We start from the raw sequence: 13,399 nt of genomic DNA, 5'->3' as shown, positions 1-13,399 counted from the left end.
AGAGGTCAATATTGTTACGTGGAAGCGCAGTAGGGGAACTATATACAAGGTGTATTTACAAGGGGTAGCAAGCACTGGCCAACATGGAAGCCAGTCGACATCAGATGATGATGATATCCTCAGCACATGGCTCGTACCCACTCCGGGGGATTGGCCAAGAATTGGGCACCTGAACTTTTATATACGATTTTTGAAACTACTGTTGCAGTGCAATTTAGTAATCAGAACAGACAGATTAATTTTCCTAAACTGCACTATTTATAATATAAATGTCATGCTATACAACAAATAAAGCACGTCGTCGTCCTCAGATCAGCCAGAGGCCACCTATGGGTACCTCCCACTACATCACAGTGTCAACATAATCTTCTTATAACAGCACGTAGCATGGCCCCCGGCGGCAGAAGCGCTGGCCCTGCGCCACTAAGGACCCACAACAGAGAAAGGTTGGTAATGCTTGAGCCTCGAAACGTGGACGACGTCGCTGGTCAACGGAACAGCAGATGTAGTCGGATTGGCGTACACAATCTCGTACGTAACGTCGGTCACTTGTTGAAGTACGCGGTATGGGCTCGTGTAACGAGAAAGGAGTTTTTCGGGAAGGCCCACACGTCGGGAGGGGGTCCAAAGCAGCCCGAGGGCACCCGGAGCAAAACGTTCGTCGCGTTTTCGCTGGTAATAAAGGCGTTTCTGATTGTCTTGGGAACCAGCAAATCTACTACGGGCTATTTGCCACACGTAATCAGGCAGGGCAATGGCGTCGCGTGCATATTCGCTAGTAGAAGTTGCAGGGGCAGGAAGATATGTGTCCAACGGTAAAGTTGGTTCATGCCCGAACAATCTATGGTATGGTATGGTATGAAGAACTTTATTGAGTCCTGAAGGTCAACCCTGGGTTGACGTGGGCCGCTCCCACGTTGGGACTGTCAGGCCGAGCCCTTCAGCCACATCGCGGGCTTTCTGGACTGCCCGTAATTGATTAGAGAGTGATTCACTGTGTAGCATTTGCCGCCACCATTCTTGTTCCTTGTCACAGTCTGTGAAGACCGCGGGGCACTGCCAAAGCATGTGGTCAAGAGTAATGATGCCATTGCACTTATTACAATTGGTTTGAATTTCCCTCTCCGGATAGATCCTGTTAATAAAATCTGGACTTGGGTATGTCCTTGTCCGTAGCAAACGTAATCTGACCGCTTGGGCTCTGCAAAGCTTACCGTGTGGCAATGGGTATTCCCGTCTGCTTAAATAATGATGCTTCGTGATTTCATTATATGTTAATAATCAATCCCCGTGTCCCCCGGGTGAAGTGTAAGTTGCTCGGTCTTGAAGAGCACGGCTAGAAAGTCCTCGTGCTGCTTCATTTGCCACCTCATTGAGGTTTCTTCGAGTTCCGTCCACCACCCCCAGATGTGCAGGAAACCAGCGGATTTCGATCCTCTCACTGTTGACCTTGTCTAGTAACCTGGTTGCTATCCGTGTCACATATCCGTTAGTAAAGTTGCGTATGGCTGTTCTAGAGTCGCTGTAAATATGTGTCCACCGATTTGCCCGGATGACTAAGGCGATCGCTACTTGTTCTGCTACTGTTGGGTCCTTGGTATATAGACGGTGATGGCATCCCGTATGTTACCTTGAGTGTCTACAATAGCATATTATTATTAATATTGATATATCAATATGGTGTATGCCTCGTTCTCGCTTAACACTCAAGCGAAAACTGATGTATATAAATGTATCACAACATCAGCGCGTGCTGGTCTTCAGTGAACAAAAGCTTGATGCTTTTTATTAGCCGTGTTTAAATGAATACGACAATGGCGCATTGCATAGCATTTCCTGCACATCGCATAATGTAAGCAACGGTAATGCGCTAGGAAGAAAATAAACGCAGCGCGGACGTTGCTGTGTATTGCGAACGGTCGCTGTGACATTAAGGCAGTGCTTATCAAACTAAGTAATTTACGTTCGAAGAAGTGGGACTGATTTGTGTAGTTGGTAATCCATTAATTTCGTTTCAAGAGGGTGTTTTAAGACCCAGAAAGACAAGGCAACAGGCAAGGACGAAAAGCCTTACAGGTCTAAGATGGGCACAGAAATGCTCATGCATACGATTTGTCTACGTCAACAACCTCTTTCAATATAAGGAAAAGCATCAAACCTCCTGCGAAGCACGCCCTTGTGCACTACGATTTCTACTTTTTTCTGGAGTTAAAAAGGTGTGGGGAACAACGTAAAGAACGCATTGCCAGACCCATATCTACTTGTTGTTTTAATGCTAAAGCATTATATTGCTCATGAAGCGGAAAATCTGGCGGCATGGCCGGAGATCTACAAAAAGTCACGTGGTCACAGCCAATCAACGGGAGGCGCGCGCCGCGTTGGCCGCTGGGTTCCTTGAAGCACCACCAGATGGTGCTCACCTCCACGCATCCGCGGCAGCAGCGGCGCCTGCCGTACGGGGGAAAGAAAAAAAATGCGCGCAGCTTGCACTAGTGGTGCAAGGCTGGAGCAAACAGCTGAGCTTGTGATCGACTAAGCTACAGCAAGGGTCGCTATCCCGACGACGCTGGATAGTCAAACGCAGACTTTCGCGTTCTCATTCTCGAAACTCGGGATCTTCGACTCAACGACGCCTCTTCTCGGCTGCAGCATCAGCACGGTATTCCGGATCGGCTCACCGCCGACGCGCAGATTCTCGCTTGGCCGCACAACGCGCTTCACGATGCGGCCTGGCGAAGCGTTTACATGTCTAGGCGAAGCGAGGCACATGTGGTTTCTAGGCGACGCGAAGTGAAGTCATGGCTAAACTGAGCACGTGCGGGGGTTGTAGCAGCTCGGTGCGTTGGTGCGGAGCGGCGGCGAAGCGAGGCGCAGCTGGGCCGAGTGGTTGCTAGGCAACGCGTGGTGACGCCATCGCAAGGCACAGTTTCTGGTCTACGCTATACGGGCCAACCTCAGTCTTAAACAGCTCCGCTGTTAAAAAGGAACCAGAAAGCTCGCCTTCGCGCATAGCGTTCGCCGCAAGCGTTCCCCGGTAAAGATTGCGGCCGCATAAGCTGCATTTGCAGCGGGAAGCGGCAACTGTGTAGCCGATCTATGTACTAAAGCGCCGCGCTTCGCGGCGCTGCCAGTCGGTGCGGTGATTTCGGTGAGTTCTGTCGTGCGCTCCGATGGCCGAACCTTCGACTTCGACTTCTCAGTCCGTAGCTGCGCCCGGCTCCTTTGGACGTCCATGACAGATTATCTTAGCAGCTGAGCCTGTAGCTGACCTGCACTGAAGAGCGAAGGAAACCCCAGAAGGATATCCGCACGATGTTATTATTGAGCGACTCTCCCTCCAACCAATAACCTCTTGCAGTCCACCCACCCGCATGTCCCTCTCCCCAGAAGTTTGTGTGTTCTCTTTTCTTCATAATGTCGATTTGCTGTACTGTTCTGTAAAGCAATATCGAGTCCACTTGTTTTCATGTTTGTGCGTTTAAATAAGTTTCCTTTAGCTCCCAAGAGTCAGGGCGGGTTAACAAGTTCAGCACAACCGGTTTGCTACCCTACACATGGGAGCGGGATGAGGGGGAATGAAAGATGGGGAGGAGAGAGAGAGAGAGCACACAGCACAGCAAAACACATCGTAAGTCACAGTCCGTCACTCTTGCGTGGTACGTGACATCACTGTCACAGCCGCTAGTCGAAGCCCGTTTCTTTTAAAAACCTAAGTAGTCCTTTCGTCGCCTTCAGCTGCGATGTGTTCTGTTGACGACATGTGAGAATCACTTCAACTGACATTGGTCTGTTGTCAAGGTGCGCTAGAACGGACACCAGGGACTGTCTTTGAACATTATATTCAGGACAGTCGCATAGAATGTGTTCTAGCGTCTCCTCGCAAAGACAGGCATTGCAAAGAGCGTTGCAAAGAGAAAGGATGCATAGAATGGCAGGGAGGTCAACCAAAGGTAGTTCCGGCTGGCTACCCTGCACGGGGGGAAGGAGTAGGGGGATAAAACGAGGAAGAGAGTTGAAGTGGGAGAGAGATAAATAGAGACGAGCACAAATAAACCACGTACACTAAGAGCGGTAGGCGGCGGCGTTCTTAAAGTCTATCGTGAAGGCCTGTAGACCGCAGGAACCTTAGTAACGCGAGTAAGGCCTTTAACGTGGATGTTCTTTGGGAGCACACACCTCAAGCTTTTAGTTCTGATAGTTTACGATTGTTCGCTATCTAGTCTAGGTCCAGTTCTCTGCACAGTACTTGTCTCTCGCCACTATAGCGCGGGCATACACAGATAATGTGTACGAGCGTCTCATCACAGCCACATGTGTCGTACAGGGGCTTTTGGCCATCCCAATAAGGAAGGCATATGAGTTCGTAAATGCAACGCCTAGCCACAGACGGTACAGCATTGTCTGTTCACGTTGTGGTAACCCAGGTGGTAGATGCATCCGTATATCCAGAGACAACGAACGCAAACGACAGATGGTGAAAGCGTTCGAGTCAAATTTACATTGTTTTATATGGCAAACTGCTTCGGCGTACGACCAATCCGCTTAACGACCAGAGTCACGGAACGAATCAAGTTCATGAATCTCGGGGCAGTACAGAAAAAAAAAGGCCCAGAGCAGTACAGAAAAAAAAAACGGAGGCTAAATTTGCTAGAAATCATTTTCCCTCATGCCAGTGGTTAATCGCGCGCTGTTGCAAGCGCTCTCCACTGTTTTTGACAAGATGAAAGGTCTCTACACGTATTCGTGGTATCGCTGTCGATCAGGAACAGTTAAATATTTACGGGTGAAGACAAGTGCAGATCTAGGAGTATACCTGCCCCGACGTCATTTGGCTGGACATTCAGTCAATTAACCCGCACGGTCACACAGCTTTCAGTCAAAAGGAGACTCTCACAGAGAAAATTAGCATATTTTGACATTGGCACCACCATGGCAACCGAGAGTTTCACGGGATCACAGCGACAACCACTCCCCACAAAAAAAGAAAAAAAAAGGAAAAAGAACGAAAACAAAAGGAAACGTTCAGTGCATGCTGACCCGCTTCTGCTTCATCTTTTGGCAGTGGTTACGGTGATAGAGGAACCGTCATCGTCGGCCAATAATGGAATCCGCTATTCGGGCATGGTGGAAGACTGATAGGAGCGCATACTACCCTGATGAGGCTTTGACGAAACTGAATCGACTGACTACGGCATCGTGACACGTTGTTAAGGCGGAGCGAAATTCTGTCACTGGCGCTCAGCATCAGCCGTGCAAGGTGGCGTGTTCGTGCGCGCTGGTAATGGCGAAAGCGGCAACATTTTTCAAGCTTATACTATGTATGTCGATCGTGCTCTCGTCCATTTGCAAATGGAAACCGAAGAAGGCAGCGTGACCATCAAGGAGCCCATTCACGACGTCTCTTAATCGTTCAGCGCTGCTTGCATGGTTCGATGGCCACTTTCTATTGGCTCTCGCTCGTTGTGATGGAAAAGCGTTCATTTACTGCCTCGACAGCACAGCAGGACCAAAATTGTTCTCTTATGACTAATGAAATCAGAAAATTCACTTTACAAAGACAATAGAAAGATAAGAATGGCATAAGACTGTCGAGCAGAACGGTAGATGCGTTTCGTTTCTCCCGCACTTAGGTATATCGCGCCAAAGTGCATTGCAAGACAGGAAATTCGTAGCTTCCGCTCTGCCTTCCCCGTCGTGCAGTCGCACAAAAACGAGCTGCGTGCCAATCTTCTACGCCTTATGCGTCAGGCGCAATCCACGAAAACATCAGCGCAAACTCTCAAGTGTATTAGAATAGCGCGCAAATATATATCTTTCATTCAGAGAGCGCTTCAGCTTGAGGCCAATTTTCATAACCCTCTTTAAATACATGAGTAACACGAGAACAAGGTGAGAGCAGGAGCCAACGTTTCGACAAGTGGACTTGTCTTCTTCAAGGCGACATATGCTCTCCTCGGCACAGTATATGTAGGTAGGGTTCTTCTAAAGGGGAGAGAAGGTAAGGCGGGTGGGTGAGGTAACGAGGGAGAGTGTGTTAGCGGCGAGGGTATAGAATTGAAAAGAAATATAATGCACTACTGATAGTCGGTGGAGGAGTTTGAGGCAGCGCCGTGTGTTAGCAGGTTGACGTGTCATGGCAGGTTCCTCTTTTCATGGAAGGGGTCTGGACAAGGGGGGGGGTGTCTGCTCCGCTGGAGGTCAGTGAACTATCGTGTCTGACAGGGAGAATAAATGTAGCCGCGGAAAAATGGTGTTTGGGCGCACAAAAAAAAAATGGTAAAGCGGGAGGGGGGGAGGGGGGCGTAGATATATAGATAAAAGGGCGAAAGGCTTGAGTGAAAGCAGAGGGAGGTTGGAATATTATTTACAATCGAATAACAAATAAAAAAACAACAAAGCAACTCAATGAAAAATAGCTAAGTGCTGTTGCCTATGCTTTTCAATTTAGCATGGCGAATAGATTCTAAAGCTCCCTTAGAAACGTTCATGCCTATTGGTTGCAATGTACTGAACTTATGAATGAGGTATGATTCTCTATATTTTCTGTCTCGCGCAGAACGAAAATTTGACTGTAGTATGTAGATTTTAAGTTCATCAATGTTATGGCCTGATTGGCTGAAATGTTCGGCGACGGCTTTGGGAAGCTTTTTAGCTGTGTCTGCGCGATGTCCGTTTAGCCTGATGTTCATTGATTGTCCCGTTTCGCCGATATATTGCTTCTTACAGAAGGAACACTCAAGCATATAAATTACATCGGAGCTACTGCAAGTAAAGCTAGTTTACTCTCGCTAACACACTCTCGCTCATTACCTCACCAACCCGCCTTACCTTCTCTCCCCTTCGGTAAGAACCCTACCTATATATACTGTGCCGAGGAGAGCATATGTCGCCTTGAAGAAGACAAGTCCACTTGTCGAAACGTTGGCTCCTGCTCTCACCTTGTTCTCGTGTTACTCATCGTCTTGAATCGCCATCTCCCGCATTCCCCTTGTTTTCCCTGGATCTTTAAATACATGTTATACACGCAGAAATGCTCTCATTAGGCAACCACTACCCCTATTTGAATGCTATCTTCGTATTTAAGTGAAGTAAAGTTATATTGATTGATGGAGGCCATTTCTGGTTCAGTCCCTTAAATGTTCTTGTTTTCTTTTATTCAAAAATTTCCCAGAATAGCTCAATGAAAAAAAGCATTTGCTCCTAGTACACAACTACATAGCTCTTCACCAAAAACATTCGTTGTAATTCTGTAAGGTATACCAACTATTAAAACGTCTCAAGCGGACAAATATATTAGTTTATATGCTGCGCAGAATGGTTACATTGTTTACGTGAGATTTGTAGAAATTCTATTCAGAAATTATTGGTTTTCAAAGCAATGTATTATCAACACCTTTTGTCCGTTTTAGGCGTCCTAATATAACGTGATATCAGTTTTTCTTGCGGAGTTTCGGAGTTATAAACTTCACGCTTCATTTTTTAATGCTTGAATTTTTGGTAACCTTCATAGATATTGCGCACCTAAATGAACATTCTGCCCTGAGCAGTCATTACACTGCACTTATCTTTAAAACGTTGCATTTCTATTAAAATTGACAGCGAAGTTGCCAAATGTGAGTGCTTATGCGTTTTACCTCTATTTTAAGTATGGAGGATCCGAGATAAACTATAATTTTACCCCTGAAAGTTTGCATTGGTGACGCTGCAAAATCCAGTAACAGAATTCACTGCGATTTTTTTTTTCGCTTGCAGGACAAGCCTCACGAACAAGCGGGCGAATTTTTTTAGAAGAGAAGTATCCGTACCTGCTACACATGGTCTTCATAGTGACTCCGATACCGAACAGATCCGTTGTAGCGAAGGTGCCCCAAAGAAAGCTGTAAGCATTTTCCCATACCTTCCCAGTAGCTAAACTTGCAAGCATTTCATACAACATGAAAGGAGTGGCTGCTGGGAATGCCGCAGTATTGTTTGTTTGTTGTTTGGTTGTTTGTTTGTTCATTTGTTTGTTTCTTTTTGCTTTGTTTTGTTTTAATTAAAGTGGCTCACTGTAATCGTGTCTCAGAGTACGGTGACCCGGCCTACCGCCCTTGATAAGTGGCGCTCGGGTGGAGCGATTGCTGGCAGCGTTTGCAAGGCTAGGTCCGCCTGGGGCAAGCAACTCTCCTCCTCTTCCTATGGTGTGCAAAAAATAGAGTGTACTACGGCTCATATGAACAAGTACACTATATGCAGCACGTGTGTGGTGAGTGCAGGCATCTGCTGAGGCTTGGAAGTTTATACAGGGCAATCAAGCCAGAAAGAGATACAAGTTTTTATGAGATGCCGGAGATGTTAGCCTGGCTGATCGCCTGGCATGCTACTCGAGGTGTTGGGTGATTGATAGCCAGGATATACATATCAATCGAGACGTTACGTCAGTGATGCGAGCACGTCACGTTAGTTCGTACATGCACGAGAAGCAATGTGCCTTTGCATAAGAAGCAGTGCGACCATACTTGACTATTTAAAAACGTAATTACGATTGGGAAAGCGAAGGTAAAACAGAAACGCAGGAAGTGTTAGAAGCGTTATGTTTCAAAAAGCTGGGTTCTGACAATTGTGTGAATGTGCCGTCCCTGTTCCTAATGATAAAGAGCTTCTCTTCTTAGGCATACCTGTGCGTAATGTTGTACTGGTTATTGTGAAGTGACCATGGCCATGCTTTTACGCACATGCCCTTTCGGTCTGTTGGGGACAACGTTTTTAGAAATAAAGTCCGTTGTGAGATCAGCCTCCTATATACCTTCAACTTTGTCTGTGGATTCCTCTCTGTTATTTCTCGCTTATCTTTCTGTTCATTGGAATTGTCCTGCTCAATACCATACAATGGGGCCTAGTCAGTCTGACGTCCTATTATCCTTTATTCACCTTACCCCCTTTTCCCAGCACAGGGTAGCCAGCCGGTCTGAGAACTGGCTAACCGCCCTGTCTTCCCGTCTATTCCTCCTTCCTTCCCGAAGGAGATGTCAGACGGAACTATGAAGTGGGGGAGCGGGTGCAATCTATCGTGCGAAGTAGAATGTGTCAATGTAGCGTGTGAGGACGAGACCTGAAGACAGAACGTTTGTCTTCGAGCTTGTCGCATGTTCTCATATTAATTGCTTTATGCTATATCTAACTATATAGAGATGCGACTTTCCAGTTTTAACCGAAAAACATCAAGCGGAAAATACGTTCTTAATTAAGTTAAAACGGAAAGCAGCTGATTTTTTAAATACTTATTGTTATTCAACTTTATCGCAATCTGCGTGACGTATCACAATAAGTGCGACTGCCACCCATAAGAACGCATTTAATGCTGAAGACTGCACTTGCTATACGCTTAATCGAAATGTTCGTGTTAGTCGATATGTTAAAAAAATGTGGTTGATCCCTCTTATATAGGAATCGGTATAGAACACGAAAGTGAAACGTGTCTTCACAGAAGTAGTGTAATGTTTATTGCACATTGATATATAATGTCTATTGGTGTTTTGTGGCTAAAGCGCCCTTAGACGTTGATGCACCCACGCTGACGCCTGGTGGCACGTCTCCTCCATCACGACTACCAACGTCGATGACCATGAGCAACCGTCGTGCATATGGAAGCTGCACTACGCTGCACACGCTAGCACAACGCGAAAGACGAAGCACGTAACTGACACACTAATACAACGCGCAAGACAAAGCACGTAACTGAATCGTCACCGAGTCAAATCAGCGCGTACAGCGCGTCGTAATTGCAGCCTCCGCGATCAACTTCAGAAACATTTTCAGAGCTAATTGCAAAGGCCACGCTCCGCTGTGCTGAGTACGGTGAACGCCACTACCAACGCCACCTAGGTGGCGTTGGTAGTGCTTCTTGATGCCAGCGTCCCTTCGAATGCTGGCATCGAGACGTCGTAGTGGTGAGACCACCGAAGCGTTCACTGTCGGTGCGCGTTAGTGTCATAATGCAGTACTTCTCTTTTCTGCTCGTAGGCGGCGGCACCGCCCCGAACAAGAGCGCGGGTACACGGAGGAGTGTTAGATATATAAGGCGCGTCTGAAAAGCAAAAAGCATTGTTAGCTTCTGCGCAATTCAGAAATAGCTTCCATTCATTCTCCCGCAGGTTAATATACCATAATGCTGGTGAATTAACAAATAACAAATCATATGTGGGCTTTTAAATCACCGTGACAGTCTTCCTTACAGCAGTTATGCTTCACTTTGAAATTCTTTCATAAAATGTATGCTATAGTTGCATCAAAACGAACCCTTCGAGTGAAATTGTTCGAGAGACCAAAGTCGCATGCACTCCTTACTTTTTGCTTTATCGGCCGTCATGTGGGGCTTATTCTTGGCTCTATTGAAAGGCGGTTCAACTTAACCCTGAGAACTATAACAAACGTACACGCTAAGGTAAAAAAAAAAACGTGTGGGGAGGTTTGATGTAGTGTCATAAACGGATGGGTTCTGTATCAACATTTCAGGATACTCCTACACCGAGTTAGATACCACAATGTCAGAATTCCGCAATGCCCACTGAGCCTTTATTGCTACTCAAAGGCAATAATGGCGTAATCAGATACCCTTTAACACTCCTAGCCCATTCCATGTTGTGGACGATGCCAGAATTTTTTCATATACATTCCTAAGTTAATTGTTATTATGTGGGCCTATTGTCAATGTAGTATTTCAAACCTTTAGGTTAGTGCATTAGCCATGGAACATTAACAACATCATCTCGGCTACCGGCTGGCGAGCAGAGCGCGCACTCCGTCGCGTCGACTGCTGAGCGCGTGCTGCGATGGACTTTCACCGCTGTGCTGCGGCTTAACTATGCCCGGTTCGAGTCTGCTGTATTCGTCGATCCAAGTGTCCCCGCTCACACCGCGGCAGACGCCGCATGCCATCCCTCGACGGCCGTGCACCCGTTGCATTTGCTCACGCTTCCACACTCTGAAACAGTGGACATTCAGCAAAGAAATTCTTCGGCGTACCACGCGACCTCTCATACCTCCGCGTGGTTCCGACCTCCCGGGTGGTCTCACCGTCAAGAGGAGGTATCGCTCAGAAGAGTTCGCGTGATTGCGGCTGTCGCAGCCTCCATCCACGCGCAATGTGGATATATCGACGCCTTTTCTATATGCCCGTACTGTCCTGTGCCAGTGCGGGAGGCAGACCTGCGGCACTTGCTATGGACATGCCCTGGTCTGCAGATGGCTCGTCGACGTCATTTGACCCGTGTGGGTCTTCGCCCCAATCAGCCGCCAGATTTACACAAGTGGATTTATGGCCCTTATCACCGTTTCTTTTCGGACTTTATGCGGGAGACAGAGCTTCATGACCATGTGTAACCTTTCCGTTCATGACCATCTGTAAGTATCCCGCAAGATCGAGAGGTCGTACTTCATGACACCAGTGCAGTGACAACGCCTTGAACATTTAATTTATTTGCGCATGCTAAACGGTGAAGGCGCTGCTAGACTGACAGAAAAGGAGTGACAGTATTTGAATGCGTCTATCGAAAACCGCTAAAACTATGTTTCGTCATTAGCCACGGGCAGAATTCGCAGGACCTTTCATTCGTAAGTGCTGTTTGCCATTGGCCGGCCGACTACGTAGAGGACTAGAGTTGGTATTGCTGGAATCGGAACGCTATGCATGAAAGTTAAAAGGCTGATGCGATGAGACGTGCCACTTGGCGCATGGTTCGAGTAGGACTAGAGTGTCTTGTTGCAGGCACTCGAACACTATGCGCGATAGTGAAGAGGCAGATTTATTTTTGCGGGAAATCATGCAGTGAAAAACAAAGTTTATAGGCTTGTCAGAGGAATGTAAGTGATTGGCAAGTCTCTACCCATCGTAATATGGAGTCAACATTTTATAAAGGGCATGAATGCTTTGCGAAGTGATTGCGTTAACGCATTTATGTGAGCATGACGTAGCTTTCCTTCATATACCAACATTACATCTCGCTTGCTCACAAAAGGGAAAAGCCACGTATAGATTTTTGTGTTTCCAGGAGAAACCATGGAAAACTACGTAATTTAGCGACGGTGGCATTGACGGTACGCAGCGTGGCTCATGCATACACGAAAAGCACACTGTGATTGCAGCAATCAACTTCGATATTGAAACGTAAATAAAATTCATTACGCATCAAGAGGACTCTTTAGATGACACAATTTTTCATAACTGACCAGAAAAGGGAATTCACTTTTGACGTCTACAGTTTTGCACAGAGCAATCCTTCGCCTTTGCTGAAAAGCTTGTTCCTCCAATTATTGGACATCAACATTGTGTCGTTTTTTCAGTATACCCGTTATGGGGCGTCACTGTATTTTTGGCCACTAAAAAATCAGCGGGTAAACGTTTGATCTCAAACCGCGGAGCTAGCAACAAGCTTACTTAGTGAGTAACAGCTTCCTTTTTGCAAATTTAATTGGAGCCGTTAAAATGTTGCAGAAACAATCTTTTATACGTGACACAATTAAGTAACAATTTACACTGACTGTTTGTATCAGGTTCCATATAAGGACTTTCAAAATGAGCATAGTTTCTGTTATTAGCTGCTGCAGACAATACCTTTTTACGAAAAAAATAAAGAATACAAATTTCCGTTCTCAACTAAACTCGAGAACATAAGCACACCGTATGTTTGCGTTCAAACGTACCATCAAAATATAAAGTGCAACAAATGCAGAGACGTGTGCAAGAGGACCTGTTTTTGTCACTACCGGGACAAATACAGTTTCTCAATAGTATAAAAGAGAAATCGCAGAAACCATCATGCCTACCAGACACAATTCTAACTACCCTTACCGTGAGGAGCCTCATGGCCGGTTAAACACAAGCACCGTCGTCGGCTTCAGATCAATGGGGATGTCCGCAATGTTCGCACCAGTGTACGTCCGTTATCGTCGTCCGAAGACCACGCCCGTGGCAGGTGTGGTCCGCTCGAGGAGCCGAACGGCGCGAAAGCCGCTGCGTCACTGTCGTGGCAGGGTTTGCGAGGATGAGCACGAAAGCACAACTCAGCAGACTCAAAGAACTGTGCCGTGTGCCGCCTGGCCGCAGAGTGTCTCGGTTGCAGCTCCCAATTCCAGTTTTATGGCGCATAACGGTTCAGTGACTTTTTTTGTGAGGCGATCCTCGGAGCGCATCTCGCTCCCGCCTCCACTCATCCGTTCGCAGCCTGCAGAGGAGAGAGTTGGGAGACTGCCGCAAGAAGCTAAACAGCGTAATGCATGGGTTTCTCCCCCTGAGGCTGCACTTTACGTTGTTTTTTCATTTATTTTTTGCACTCCTCCCAGTCTGGTGCAAGGGTAGGTTGCCGCCGGCCCCGGGGCGTGGAGGGATCGACCTGGTTACCGGGATACTTCTAGCTGACCA

At 46.9% G+C, this 13,399-nt stretch overlaps 1 protein-coding gene across 1 annotated transcript in view; it reads right to left on the bottom strand.

Annotated features, from left to right (window-relative positions):
• LOC119457954 (uncharacterized) overlaps nucleotides 1-13,116 on the bottom strand; it is a 76,731-nt gene extending 63,615 nt beyond the window's left edge. The window contains exon 1 of the mRNA XM_049655170.1: nucleotides 12,830-13,116. Within this exon, the coding sequence (XP_049511127.1) occupies nucleotides 12,830-12,844 (15 nt within the window). The 5' untranslated portion in view covers nucleotides 12,845-13,116. The remainder of the gene's footprint in view (nucleotides 1-12,829) is intronic.
• Nucleotides 13,117-13,399: the final 283 nt, after the last annotated feature.

The sequence above is a fragment of the Dermacentor silvarum genome, chromosome 1, assembly GCF_013339745.2.
Source record: "Dermacentor silvarum isolate Dsil-2018 chromosome 1, BIME_Dsil_1.4, whole genome shotgun sequence".
NCBI lineage: Eukaryota > Metazoa > Arthropoda > Arachnida > Ixodida > Ixodidae > Dermacentor > Dermacentor silvarum.
The sequence above is the reverse complement of the archived record's forward strand: the minus strand, read 5'-3'. Positions and strand labels throughout refer to the sequence as shown.